Source organism: Cyclopterus lumpus, chromosome 7, assembly GCF_009769545.1.
Source record: "Cyclopterus lumpus isolate fCycLum1 chromosome 7, fCycLum1.pri, whole genome shotgun sequence".
NCBI classification, from domain to species: Eukaryota; Metazoa; Chordata; class Actinopteri; order Perciformes; family Cyclopteridae; genus Cyclopterus; species Cyclopterus lumpus.
In genome coordinates, this window is record NC_046972.1 from 22,355,032 (window position 1) to 22,368,606 (window position 13,575).

The 13,575-nt window shown below is 47.5% G+C and overlaps 1 protein-coding gene across 1 annotated transcript; it reads right to left on the reverse strand.

The window, feature by feature from the left end:
- Positions 1-730: 730 nt before the first annotated feature.
- LOC117733946 (prickle-like protein 2) lies at positions 731-13,088 on the reverse strand. Its single transcript, XM_034537908.1, has 8 exons — positions 12,945-13,088; positions 6,985-7,098; positions 6,762-6,899; positions 5,345-5,548; positions 3,622-3,808; positions 2,865-3,019; positions 1,966-2,767; positions 731-1,698 (listed from the first exon to the last, which is right to left on the reverse strand). Exons 1-8 carry the CDS (start codon positions 13,074-13,076, stop codon positions 731-733), a joined length of 2,700 nt encoding a protein of 899 aa, XP_034393799.1. The 5' UTR covers positions 13,077-13,088.
- Positions 13,089-13,575: the final 487 nt, after the last annotated feature.

The following is a 13,575-nucleotide window of genomic DNA, read 5'->3' on the forward strand; positions in this document are numbered from 1 at the left end:
ACGGGACCATACCTGACGTCACTGTGCCTGAATGGCCGTGGGGGGCGGTGGGGGGGCGGAGTCCGGCCGGAGCTCCGCCCCTTCCCCCCGCCCCCTCCGGTGAAGCGTGGAGAGCCGGCTATGTAGAGCACGAAGTTCAACAGACTATTTGTACAAGGTGATAACGAGCCAACACTATATTCCAGCAGCATTTGGAGGTAAACAACGACACGACTTTCTTGGTTTGTCCACACAGAATAAAGTCGCACGGCTCCGGGGGTTCGATCACCGAGCTGCAAGTTGCGACCACGAAAAGGGATTGTTCGGCCTCTCGCTCTCACCACACGGATTCACGTACACGTATGTCGTGTTCGCGGTATATTTAGCAGTCAGGATCCATCGGCGCTGCCCGGGTTTCCATCAGAGGAGTCGATCTCTCTCTCTCTCTCTTTCTTTTTTTCTCGTTGTAAACATTTCTGTTGTGTAAGCCGGCCGAGCTTCCTCTCGTGATTGGATCATTCTGTGTAGGTGTACGCAAAACACACTACCCGGAGTAGAGAGTTGTGTAGGCTCACAAGCACACACACACACACACACAAAAAAAAAATAGGCCTTTTTCTCTGTACAACCCCAACACACACACACACACACACCTTCCCACTCCCTCTGTTCCACCTCTTTGTTGCTTTAACCGTCTCCTTACCTCTCTCTCTCATCTCTCTCTCTCTCACCCCCCCTTTCTGCTCTATTTCTAAGAAAGTATGCAGTTTTTGCTCTTCCTCCGTTGGCGGGTGTGCAGCTGGCCGTGAACCGGCCCGTGCAGAGGTCCGTGGTGGGCCGCGATCCCAGAGGGGCTGTAGCGGTGGCGCAGCTCCTCGTTGTTGATGTAGCAAAGCTGCACGGGCCGCGGGATCGGCTCGCCCAGGAAGTAACCCTCGTCCGCCTCCGACTCGGAGGACGAGGAGCAGCTGGAGCACCAGGGGTCGGCCGCCTCCACGTACCCGTCGCCCCAGCACGGCCCGCCCAGCCCCGGGGGTTGCCAGCCGGCGTTCTGCAGGGTGAGATCAGAAGTGGTGCGGGGGCACGGCCGCTGGGGCTGCTGCCTGTACCCGCCCGGCTCCAGGCCGAACAACTCCCGGGCGGCGTTCCCGGCAGGGAAGCAGGTGTAATCCTCCTGGACGCGGCGGTATGGCGGCTCCGCCATTTGAGCGGGCCGGTCCGCCACCAGGTGTAAGGCGTTGTCGGAGCGGGAGCGGCGAGAGCGTTTGTGGTGGCGGCCGCTGCGGTGCTGCCCGCCGCCGTGGTTCCCGCGGTGGTGCTTGCGGCGCCTCGGCTGCGGCTGCTGCTGCGGTTGCTGCTGCGACGCCGCGGGTTCCTGCCCGTTGATGCGCCGGCGGGGCATCCTGTCGCTCATGGGAGCCATCCGCAGGTTCCCGCTGCTGCCCATGACCCCGACGCGACCTTTGCCGTCGAAGCCCAGCGGCTGGGGGCCGTCCCAGTACTGCAGCGGGTAGCCGACCCTCAGGGGAGCGTACATGTTGTTGTTGTAGGGCCGGGAGGAGGACAGCGACTCGGTGCTGTGGCACTGGAACGAGGAGCTGAGGGTGCCCATGTGGCTCTTTTCAGACACGTTCACACCGGAGTCTTTGCTCAGGTCGGGCATGGAGAACCTCGACAGGTGCTCCTGGCGCTTACTGACCCCGTCCAGAGAGTTGCCCGCTAAAAACAGAAACCACACGTCACATTTTCATACCATTTGGCATTAAATCTTATTGTACCACACCAGGGCTGCCCCCTCTTTGTCGATTTCTGTCGTTGATTGGTAACTTTTTTTATGTATTTTCATGATAAATTACTCTCCAATAAACTTGCTTGTTATTCTTTGTGTAGAAACTCAGTTTTACAGATTAAAAAGTGTGTTAGTCCACTAAGAATGTCTTATTTTGGACAGCCCTGTACCATACTGCGTCATCCACATCACTGTACCTGTAGCGTTGGACATAATGAGGGAATCCGTGGACCCACGAGGCGTCTGTTCTAGAGGGGTGAGGGGCTCGTTGAAGCTCATGGCGTTGATGGGGTTCCTCCGGGTCAGCGGGGGTCTGCCGTCTCTCTGGAACCCGTGCAGGCTGATGCTCCTCTTGTCAGAGAAGCCCTGGTTCTGGCTCGACATCTCATTGAAGCTCATCTGGGTGCGCAGCTTGTTGGGTCTGAACTCGTCCTGGCTGTGGTGGGTCCAGTTCTCATTGAAGGAGTGGCCCCTCAGAGCAGCCATGGGGGTCCTCTTGGCGTTGCCTTGCTCCTTCCCCCAGGAGTCGGGCCTCTTCCCCGGGTTGGCGGCAGTCTGAGCTGGAGGATGAGCGTTGGCGTTGGGGTTGTAGCCCTGCCTCGGGTTACACTGAGCCAGCAGATGTATCGGCGCCGGCGTTGGGGAGGGTTCCCGCTGGGGGCCCTCGTAGGCAGCCGGGACGTAGGGGTCGTCCCGGCTCATCCACACCTGGTTGAGGCTCGGCGCGCGGCTCGGGGTGCGGCTGGGCGTGCGGTTGGGCGTCCTGCTCGGGGTCTGGCTCGACGAGAGGCTCAAGCGGTCCATCTGAACCGAGAGGGGGTCGATCTCCGCGGACAGCCGGTCGGGCATGGGCGGCGGGCCGGACGGGCGGGCCTCGCCGCCCCGCCGCTCCTGCTCCACGCTCCTGCGCTCCTTTTTGCCAATCTTGGTGCTGTGGCGGGATTCGCGGGAACGGGCGCTCTGGAAGGCCGAGTCGGAGGAGTCGGACTCGTCCGGGTCCTGATTGGTTCAGATGAAAAGAAATAAATGAATCAACTGCTAATATGAAGAAAATTAAAAATACAGTTTAATGTATCATATGTTGTTGTTTACACACCTGTCCGGCACTGCAGGACCGGGAGCAGAAGATCTGGCCTTGCTTTGGCAGGAAGGGGCGGCCCAGCAGGGAGCGCTTGCATCGGGCACAGCAGAAACACTCCTCGGTGGCGTGCCAGTGCTGCCCGTCGTACGTCATCTGGCCTTGGTCGATGCCTTTTTGGTGAGATGAGGGGGTGGGGGAGAAAGAAACAAAACAAGCCATTATTTTTACAACATTGCAAGCACACAAGCAGTCTAGCGTTAAGTGTTTAAAAATGGTAATGTGATGGCAGCTCTCTGGAACACTACTGTAGAAATGTTCCTCTGCGGCTAATGAACACAGCACACAGTCTCATTTCAAGCCGTTTAGCCAGTAGGTTAAGCTCATTTTGGTCAGATATATAGTTTTGTTGCTGAAATAGAGTAAAACATACACACATACACACACACAAAAAAAGAAGCGTTAACCGTTTCTGAAACTCTGCTCACACACACGATGGCTCGAAAAACATTTCACGAGCCCCCGCTCCCCCAGCTCGGGGAAGTAATCATCTTTCACAGCTCCCATCTGGATTCAACATGGGAGCGTCTCTCCGAAACACACTTTCACCCGTTACTGGAGCTCGCGATGATAATAAACATCGACGTCTCACTGCACTGGCTCCGCCTCTCCACAGCTGTGGCTCGCAGAGCTGATGAACGGCAATAAGTGGCTGAGAAGACGTTTTTGTTTTTCTCTCCGTGGTGTCGAACACGTCCGCAAATGAAACACGTACCTATGTGTTCTCCGCACGCGTCGCAGTACTCGGCGTAAAGGGACTCGAAGCAGTTGCAGCAGTGAGGCCGCCCGTCCTTCATGATGTAGCGCTGGCCGCCGAGGGTGGTCTCGCACTCGTAGCAACAGAAGTGCCTCATGTGCCAGTGCCGGCCCTCCGCCTCGGTGCATTCATCAGCAAAGATGATCTGCACGGACCGAGAGACACATTGCATTCATCAGCGAGGAGGAAAAAAGAACACACCGCACAGAGATTAGTTTGACCAAATTACCCTGAAAGATGACCTTTATTGCTTTCCGAGGAAGCTAAATCATATTGGGCGGGGACGGTGTTTGGGGTACCTCAGGGCGCCGTCCTTGGCCCGTTATTATTTTCACAATATCTTTTATGTTTCCCCTGTACAACAGAAGGGTTTCTTAACGGAGTTTTTTTTGCCCCGTGACCCCTTTGTCCAACACATATTGTCCAACCGTATGGTCAAACCGTACACCCCACCTCGTTCACTTCGCTTGGCTTCTGCCAATCGGCTTGTAGCTCCGTCACTACGAGCTAAACACTCTACGAAGTCACGACATGTTTGCTGTGCTGGCTCCTCATTGGTGGAACGAGCTCCCCATTGACATCAGGAGAGCAGAAAGTCTCTACACCTTCAAACTAAAAACACATCTTTTTCGACTATACCTTGAAAAGGGAAGGTAGCGCCGTAGTAGCACTTTAGTAGCACTTAAATGTCTCTTACTGATAGCACTTTGTAGTTTAACACTTTAGTAGCACTTAAATGTCTCTTACTGATAGCACTTTGTAGTTTAACACTTTGGTAGCACTTAAATGTCTCTTACTGATAGCACTTTGTAGTTTAACGTTATTGAAGAAATTGTACTTGCTTGATTCTTGTTGTTCTGAGTTTGGACTCACGGTTTAATGCACTTATTGTAAGTCGCTTTGGATAAAAGCGTCAGCTAAATGACATGTAATGTAATGTAAATGTAGTGTTCAACACATATTGTCCCCTCGGTGTCACTTTTTTAACTCACTGGTTGGCGAGGAACAAGAAAATAGTTTGTTTGGTTGTTAAGGAAACAAAACAACTTACTTAAGTTTAGGAGAAAAAGCACTACAAATAAGTAAACTAAGTAAAAATTAAACGACGTAACAAAAAGCACTGAAAACACACTTTGGGACACAAACACAGGTCTCCCAATTAAAACCACTGGACCCATTCAGTCTTTATACTACGTCATTGTCTTTAGTCTCTTAAAGATGCTAAGGGGGGCTTTGCTAAGGGGGGGGCGTTTTTTTTTTTTTCTCTCCTTGTTTTAAGAGATTAGAGAAAAATCCCATAAATAACATTTTGGATTTCCATGTCAATCAAATAAATCCCAAAGTACTGCAAATAACTCTTGGTGTCATATGAGATAAACATGTGGTCTCAGCTCTCCTGCACTGTTTATGAGTGAAGACACATCTAGCTGCGAACCCCCCCCTCCCACACACACACACACACACACACACACACACACTTTAAGTAAACAAACCTTAGCAGACTGGAATTACTGTGGCCAGAGTTATTATTATTATCATTGTTTTTATCATCTCCGGCCAGCTTGCCTTTACAAAACAAGCCGTGGCAACAATACTGAGACATATAGACCGGTTTCAACCACATCCAAGTCCCCCCCCCCCCCCCTCAATGAAGGGGCTGGAGGCCCAGACGGAGGCGCACCTCATCACAGGCGGTGCAGCGGGGCTTCATCCTCTCGGCGTGGTGCCGGCCACACAGGATCTTGCCATCTTGGTAGAAGTAGATGAGGTCCACCAGCAGCTCGTCGCACATGCTGCAGACGAAGCAATGAGGGTGCCAGCATTTACCGTGACCCGCCCTGGCGGCGAAAACCACCATGTCGCCTCCGTTTATTTGACCACCGCACTGTGGGAGGGGAGAGGAGACGGGGAAGGAAAGGAGGGGAGAGGAGACGGGGAAGGAAAAGGAGGGGAGAGGAGACGGGGAAGGAGAGGAGGGGAGGGGAGAGGAGACGGGGAAGGAAAGGAGGGGAGAGGAGACGGGGAAGGAGAGGAGAGGAGACGGGGAAGGAAAGGAGAGGAGACGGGGAAGGAGAGGAGGGGAGGGGAGAGGAGACGGGGAAGGAGAGGAGAGGAGACGGTGAAGGAGAGGAGAGGAGACGGGGAAGGAAAGGAGAGGAGAGGAGACGGGGAAGGAAAGGAGAGGAGACGGGGAAGGAAAGGAGGGGAGGGGAGAGGAGACGGGGAAGGAGAGGAGAGGAGACGGGGAAGGAAAGGAGGGGAGAGGAGAGGAGACGGGAAAGGAGGGGAGAGGAGACAGGGAAGGAGAGGAGAGGAGAGGAGAGGGGGAAGGAAAGGAGGGGAGAGGAGACAGGGAAGGAGAGGAGAGGAGAGGAGACGGGGAAGGAAAGGAGGGGAGAGGAGACAGGGAAGGAGAGGAGAGGAGAGGAGACGGGGAAGGAAAGGAGGGGAGAGGAGACGGGGAAGGAAAGGAGAGGAGACGGGGAAGGAAAGGAGGGGAGAGGAGACAGGGAAGGAGAGGAGAGGAGAGGAGACGGGGAAGGAAAGGAGGGGAGAGGAGATGGGGAAGGAAAGGAGGGGAGAGGAGAGGAGACGGGGAAGGAAAGGAGAGGAGAGGGGGAAGGAAAACAACATTTGGAAAAGTTAAGATTTGAGGGAAAGAGAGGAATGAAAATGAGAGGAAATAATAAGAGGAGAGGAAATAAAAGGAAAGGAGATTAGCAGAAACAATAGGAAAGGTAACGATAGATGAGAGGAAAGGTGAATAAGGAGATAAGATGTGAGGGGATGACAGGAAAGAGTACAAATAAAAGGAAAGGGAAAGAAAAGAAATTAGAGGAGAGGAAAAAGGAAGAAGGAAAGGAGATGAGAGTAAAAGAAAGGAAGGGGGGCAGAAGAGGCAGAGAGAAAAAGTAGAATACAAACTAAGATGTGGAAAGTGACACTGCGTGTGATCTTTTAAAGAATGTTTTACACTTCATATCTTTCCAATCTATCTGATGAAAACACAGGTTTCCTTAAAGGGTCCTCTCTCTCTCTCTCTCTCTCTCTCTCTCTCTCTCTCCGTCTGAAGACCTCGAACATCTCCCAGGAGGTACCTTGTCACAGATGGCCCCGTTCATGGTGAGGGGGAAGGGGCGGATGTTGCCTCTGCCCAGGTTGTCCTTCTTCCGCTGGTTGCTGAAGAGCTTCAGCTCTCGCTTCTCCTCCTCGTCCAACCCGTTGCAGTAACGCACCTTAAACGACACGGCTCATCGTCAACAAATGCGTCTGGAATAAAAAGGTCGCGACGAGGACGAACGCGTTTTTTAGTGTCGCTACCTCGTTGTCGTGCGGCGGCAGCTGGTGAAGGAGCTGCTTGATGCGGTGTTTCTCTCCGGGGCTGTTGATGTAAGGGACCTTCTCTTCCGGCAAGGAGTTATAATACTGATGCACCTGAAACAAACAACGGCGGTCAGTGTGGTGACGCTCACGTTTTTTGGGGCGGTGTGAAGTTGATAAGAGGGCAACGTGAGCGTTCACGGCACGTTTCTGGGCCACGCGACGAAGGTAGGCTCAATATTCACTCTATTGGTCTCCACTAATCCTGAGATGAATTAGCTATTTAGCTGCTAAATGCTCCACTATGAGTTTGTCCATATGTGGCGTCTGATGCGTGGCACGCGGCGGGTTATTTAAAGGCACAGTGTGTAGGATTTAGAGGCCTCTAGTGGTGCAGGTGGCAGATTGCAACCAACTGCATACCCTGCCCTCTCTTTCCAAGACAGCGATAGCATGAGGTAGCATGTCGTTTATTTGTTTTATTTGGACCCGCCGGCTTTCAAATCCTTTTGTCAGGCGGTCTCTGATTTATCTGATAGGTGTGATTCAACGGTTCCATATAAGTTTGGCCCCCAAAAGAAATGATGCATGATGAGGAGCTGCTGAGTCTAGAATCCGTGAGGTGGTTGTTGTGACAATGTCCAATCAGATTTCTGCCGATGACAACATAGTTATGAATATTAATATTCAATTTCTGCCAATAGATTTCTCAGAAATGCTTCACGTTCGTCCCTCTGAAGCTATTTCACTGAAAACATCTGATAAAAGCAGTCAGCGTGACCCAAAACGGTTCATTTGTGAACCATCAAAACGTAAAAGCTGAAAGAGACACAAGTAGCCACGTGATCCATTATCGATATAGAAATATTGATTACATTATGTGTCCATTATGCTGGTTAACGGCTTACAGCTGATGCGCAGGTGGAACCGTAGCTCCTCCCATCGGTGTGTGAACGGGTGTGAATGATGTCATGTAGCGTTAAAGCGCTCCGAGTGGTCGGAAGGCTACAAGCACAGGTCCGTTTACCTGTTTACCATTTACATAACCAGCATAATTTCACTAATTCACGCCTCATTGAATCTGAAATTACTTTCAGATGAATATCATCACGGTTTCCATGCCGACGAAACCTGTTTTTTTTCTGCTTTGCCCTCGGATTTTTTTGAAACCACAGGGGTTTGTTTTTTCTCCGGGTAGACAAAGTGCGCCACGATTTAGCTCGACCTTGAACACCCGATATTCAGTGAATCCTCCGGAGCCGCGGTCAGAATTCTGAATTTTTTTTGCATTCGCACGTTAATAAGCGTGGGGTGAAACGAAAATAAATGTCTGAGAAGTAAACTCTTAAAAAAAAAAAAAAGAACGGAAAAAGCAATCATGTCACTTGTGATCCAATCTACATAATCAGTGGTGGTGGAGCGCGAGGGGGAAGAGCTGCCTGTCTGCGCTGCCCCTCAGATCCACCACAACACACCCACTGGTTTTAGTCTGCACCGGCTAGGGTGACGCCGAGCCTCGTGCCAGGTGTGTGTGTGTGTGTGTGTGTGTGTGTGTGTGTGTGTGTGTGTGTGCGCGAGAGTCAAGGTCGCTTGGATTTTCCTCTCCAGAGTTCGGCCTCTTTGAGAGAAGAGCGAGAGCCGGGAATGAGTCAACGCGTGCTAATAGATCTCTGAATATTCACGGCGTTTTTTTTCTCTTTGACTTTTTGGATTTTTGAGCTCAAAAAGAGGGGAAAACCGTGCACAGAATTCAGTTTAAATAATGGTCGTCTCTTTTGTCCTTCAGTAAAAAAAAGTTATGTTTTCTGCTCTTTTCCCGAGCGATGCAGCCCGAGTGTGAGGGAAAAGGGGCTAAAGCTGGAGCAGTAATATATATATGTATATAATATAATATATATATATATAGTAAAGTGATATATCTGAGTATAACAGAGCAAATCCAAGTGCAAGCAGGAGATATTTGAGGGTATTGAGGGAAGTGAAATCAAAAAGCAATGCTCTCAAATTCAAAGTCTTGAATAAACTCCATATACCCGGAACTATTTATAATTTTTTTCATACAGCTAGTATCTGCTGGAAATTGATTATTTTTCTCCGGGATGTCGAAAAAAATGTACTTTGAGTTGTGAAATTATGATTTTTTTTCTTTTTCTTTTTCAAACGCCACATTAACGACATCGTGCGGGAGCGAAAAAACCCTGAAGTGACGAGGCATTAAATGACATCCCATTGAAGTGCATTAAAAGAAGAAAGAAGCAGCTACAATTGTCTGCACCCCCCTGTGGGATGAGAGAGAATGCAGCTTCTTTCAGCATCCTGTCAAGATGGCTGACTGGGAGAAAATCACTGTTATCAGCACCCCGGCCTGTCATCTGTTATAACAGAGGTCTCGGAGCGCTGCCCTTCCTTAAATAAAGAGCGTTCGTACCCAATAAAGCAGAGCGGAGCCGTGTGTGTATATGTGTTGTGTCCGAAAAACAAACAACAAAGAAATGATACAATTAAAAGGCATTTAAACTGCAAATGAGTCCTGACGGTGGAAATTGGTGAAAACCTGGATGCACACAAACACCATTTGACGCACATTTCCCAATTAGATTCATCCAAAAAACACTTGGCGACTCAAATGACTTCCATTCCTCTGGGGTTTTCAAATGTCGCCACAACAATTCATTAAAACGGAAGAAGAAAAAACAACGACGACGACGACAACGCTGCGTTCGCGGTTATAAAAAGTGTTTTTCCTCTCGTATTTACAGAGAAACGCTGCGGTCGGTTTTACGTGAAATGGGAGGTCCCGGGTACATGTTTGAATACATTTTTAAAAAAAGGGTTTATTCATATACATAATTGCATATTTTGATAACGGGAGAATCCGAGACGTTTTGATTTAATCTGTTCCCCCCTCGCCCCGTGAGCTCGATGCCTACACGGCGTCAGCTTTAACTCCGATGGATGAAAAGTGTCCTCACGGTTATTCTTCCGAGAGAAAAACGCCTCGACAGTCCCGGTGATTTGTGTGCCAACCCCCCCCCCCCCTCCCCCGTCAACTTAAATAGACTAAAACGGCGTGACGGAGATTTAAAAAAAAAAAAAAAAAAAAAAAACACAACAATGATACATTGTCTTGTTTTTATATATATATATCTATCTATATATATATAGATAGATATATATCGGGGGATTTTCCATCTCAGGATTAAAATCAGGCAAATGGAGCTACCGGGGTGCTTAATCGTCCAAATAATTAAATTCTTCTGACCGATTCGGTTGAATATGATTCGCTAAGCCAGATTAAAAATATATAAATAAGCACAAGCTAATGAAGCACTTAGGAGCGAAGGGGAAAGGAGTTTGACTTTTACATAACTTTATATCACAAAACATGTGACGGGCCTATTTCACTGGCATGTTCCAGAATATTTTTTTACAAAAAGTATGTGCAATAAACCGTGTGAGGAAAATAAACGTTTGTGTTTCTGCGTCCGCGCGTTCGAGGGCGGAGCTCCACGTGCAGAGAGGCCGACGGAAACGACGCCCTGAAAAGGGGAGGCTCACGAGGTGCCGTTCAGACCACATCAGACAGGTGAGCGCAGCCTTCGACACAACACTCCATCTCTGTTGCCTAGCGACGCGGCTGCGTGCGCGCGCTACGCACTGTGCGAGATCTGCGCAGTCTTCTACTTTGCTGTAATGTGTGTGTGTGTGTGTGTGTGTGTGTGTCTGCAGTTTGATATTGTTAGCATGTCCACATTTTCTTTTTTTGCTGACGTTTCATTCTGCTCGCAGCTCCTTTTGCTGTCAATCATTTCTGTTCAATCGTCTGAGTTTTGTCTTTTTCTTTCTTCTTTTCTGCAGGATTCTTGTGAGGCCACGCTGACGGAGGCAGCTCTATATTCATTATTGATCATGAGTTGTGTGCACAGGCTGCAGAGTGCCTGTCTGTCGGTTATTACATTGAGATTGAATGCAATCTTCAATGCAACGTAAAGATGTGCTTTAATGCAAAAGGCTCCCCATGAGATATTCAGAACATTTAACAAAAAGCAGCAGGGAAATGATTATCTGTGTTGATGGGTAACGTCTGACCTGAGAGGAGAAAGTGTGTGTGTGTGTGTGTGTGCGTGCGTTGATCGCGTATATGTGCTTTGTTTAGTGCATGTTATAGTGCTGGCTGGTTCGTGGCCCCAGTAGGCAAGGTGCTTCATGTACAGTTATAGCCTACTTCTTCCTACTTAAGTACAATTTACCCAACTACTTTTACTCGTGTGCAATATTCTACTTGTGTGCAATATTCTACTAGTGTGCACTATTATACTAGTGTGCACTATTATACTAGTGTGCAATACTCTACGTATTATACTAGTGTGCAATACTCTACTAGTGTGCACTATTATACTAGTGTGCACTATTATACTAGTGTGCAATACTCTACGTATTATACTAGTGTGCAATACTCTACTAGTGTGCACTATTATACTAGTGTGCACTATTATACTAGTGTGCAATACTCTACGTATTATACTAGTGTGCAATACTCTACTAGTGTGCACTATTATACTAGTGTGCAATACTCTACGTATTCTACTTGTGTGCAATATTCTGCTTGTGTGCAATATTCTACGTATTCTACTTGTGTGCACTATTATACTAGTGTGCAATACTCTACGTATTATACTAGTGTGCAATACTCTACGTATTCTACTTGTGTGCAATACTCTACGTATTCTACTTGTGTGCAATACTCTACGTATTCTACTTGTGTGCAATATTCTACTTGTGTGCAATATTCTACTAGTGTGCACTATTATACTAGTGTGCAATACTCTACGTATTATACTAGTGTGCAATACTCTACGTATTCTACTTGTGTGCAATACTCTACGTATTCTACTTGTGTGCAATATTCTACTTATTCTACTTGTGTGCAATATTCTACGTATTCTACTTGTGTGCACTATTCTACTTGTGTGCAATACTCTACGTATTCTACTTGTGTGCAATATTCTACTTATTCTACTTGTGTGCAATATTCTACTTGTGTGCACTATTCTACTTATGTGCAATATTCTACTTATTCTACTTGTGTGCAATATTCTACGTATTCTACTTGTGTGCACTATTCTACTTATGTGCAATATTCTACGTATTCTACTTGTGTGCACTATTCTACTTATGTGCAATATTCTACTTATTCTACTTGTGTGCAATATTCTACTTGTGTGCACTATTCTACTTATGTGCAATATTCTACTTATTCTACTTGTGTGCAATATTCTACTAGTGTGCACTATTATACTAGTGTGCAATATTCTACTTGTGTGCAATATTCTACTTATGTGTAATATTCTACTAGTGTGCACTATTATAGAAGTGTGCAATATTCTACTTATTCTACTTGTGTGCAATATTCTACTTATGTGCAATATTCTACGTATTCTACTTGTGTGCAATATTCTACTTATTCTACTTGTGTGTAATATTCTTCTAGTGTGCACTATTATAGAAGTGTGCAATATTCTACTTATTCTACTTGTGTGCAATATTCTACGTATTCTACTTGTGTGCAATATTCTACGTATTCTACTTGTGTGCAATATTCTACGTATTCTACTTGTGTGCAATATTCTACGTATTCTACTTGTGTGCAATATTCTACTTATTCTACTTGTGTGCAATATTCTACGTATGTGCAATATTCTACTTATGTGCAATATTCTACTTATTCTACTAGTGTGCACTATTCTACTAGTGTGCACTATTCTACTTAATTTACTTGTGTGCACTATTCTACTTAATTTACTTGTGTGCAATATTCTACTTATTCTACTAGTGTGCAATATTCTACTTAATTTACTTGTGTGCAATATTCTACTTATTCTACTAGTGTGCACTATTCTACTCTCTCCCCCTCTGAACACCTGTGACTGGACAGGGGGGCGATCGTGGCGCCGGTGTACCTGCTCGGGACTCAGGCCGGGGGGAACCCAGGCGTACTCCTCCAGTGCACATCCAGAGTCATCATCAGAGGTGGAGTTCCTCTGGAAGTCGTACATCAGCTTGGTGATGGTCTTCTCCATCTCCAGAGACATGGCTGTCACAACATGCTCAGCGGACCGCTTCAGTGGACAAAAGGTTTTACTCCTGTTGAGGAAACAGAGCAGAGAGTGAGACCACGCGAATGGGAAAAGAGAGAGAGTGTTAGGCAGAGTGAGAGCAAAGGGAGGGGAATAAAAAAAAAGTCTTCTTTTTTCTTCTTATTGGTATTCCAGGGTATATTTGTAACTTGCCGATTCAGATTCACCGGTGGGAAACACCAGGTGCTTCTGGGCTGGAGGAACAAATGAATCATACTTTTCTATTTTGCATATTCACTGGAAAAAAAATACATCAATGGTCCAGATGTACAATGTGTAAAATGTGTCAAAAGCTCTGCGAGGCTTTATTTGATGTTTTAGCCATGCAGAGCAACACGCATGTTAATATAAGGCGCTAGCATGCTGAGTGCCATTGAGTTATTATATTAATAACATTTAATTCTGCACGTATTTAGCCATGAGAGGTATTGGACACATTTTAATTTTGGATGGA

What these genes read in the sequence shown, in the direction of transcription:
- LOC117733946 (XM_034537908.1), bottom strand. Translation starts at nt 13,076, where the DNA reads ATGTCTCTGGAGATGGAGAAGACCATCACCAAGCTGATGTACGACTTC. An exon ending in TGCCGCCGCACGACAACGAG is followed by an intron (nt 6,900 to 6,984) that starts GTAGCGACACTA and finishes GTGTCGTTTAAG; the next exon opens with GTGCGTTACTGCAACGGGTT. An exon ending in GGTCCTGCAGTGCCGGACAG is followed by an intron (nt 2,768 to 2,864) that starts GTGTGTAAACAA and finishes TGAACCAATCAG; the next exon opens with GACCCGGACGAGTCCGACTC.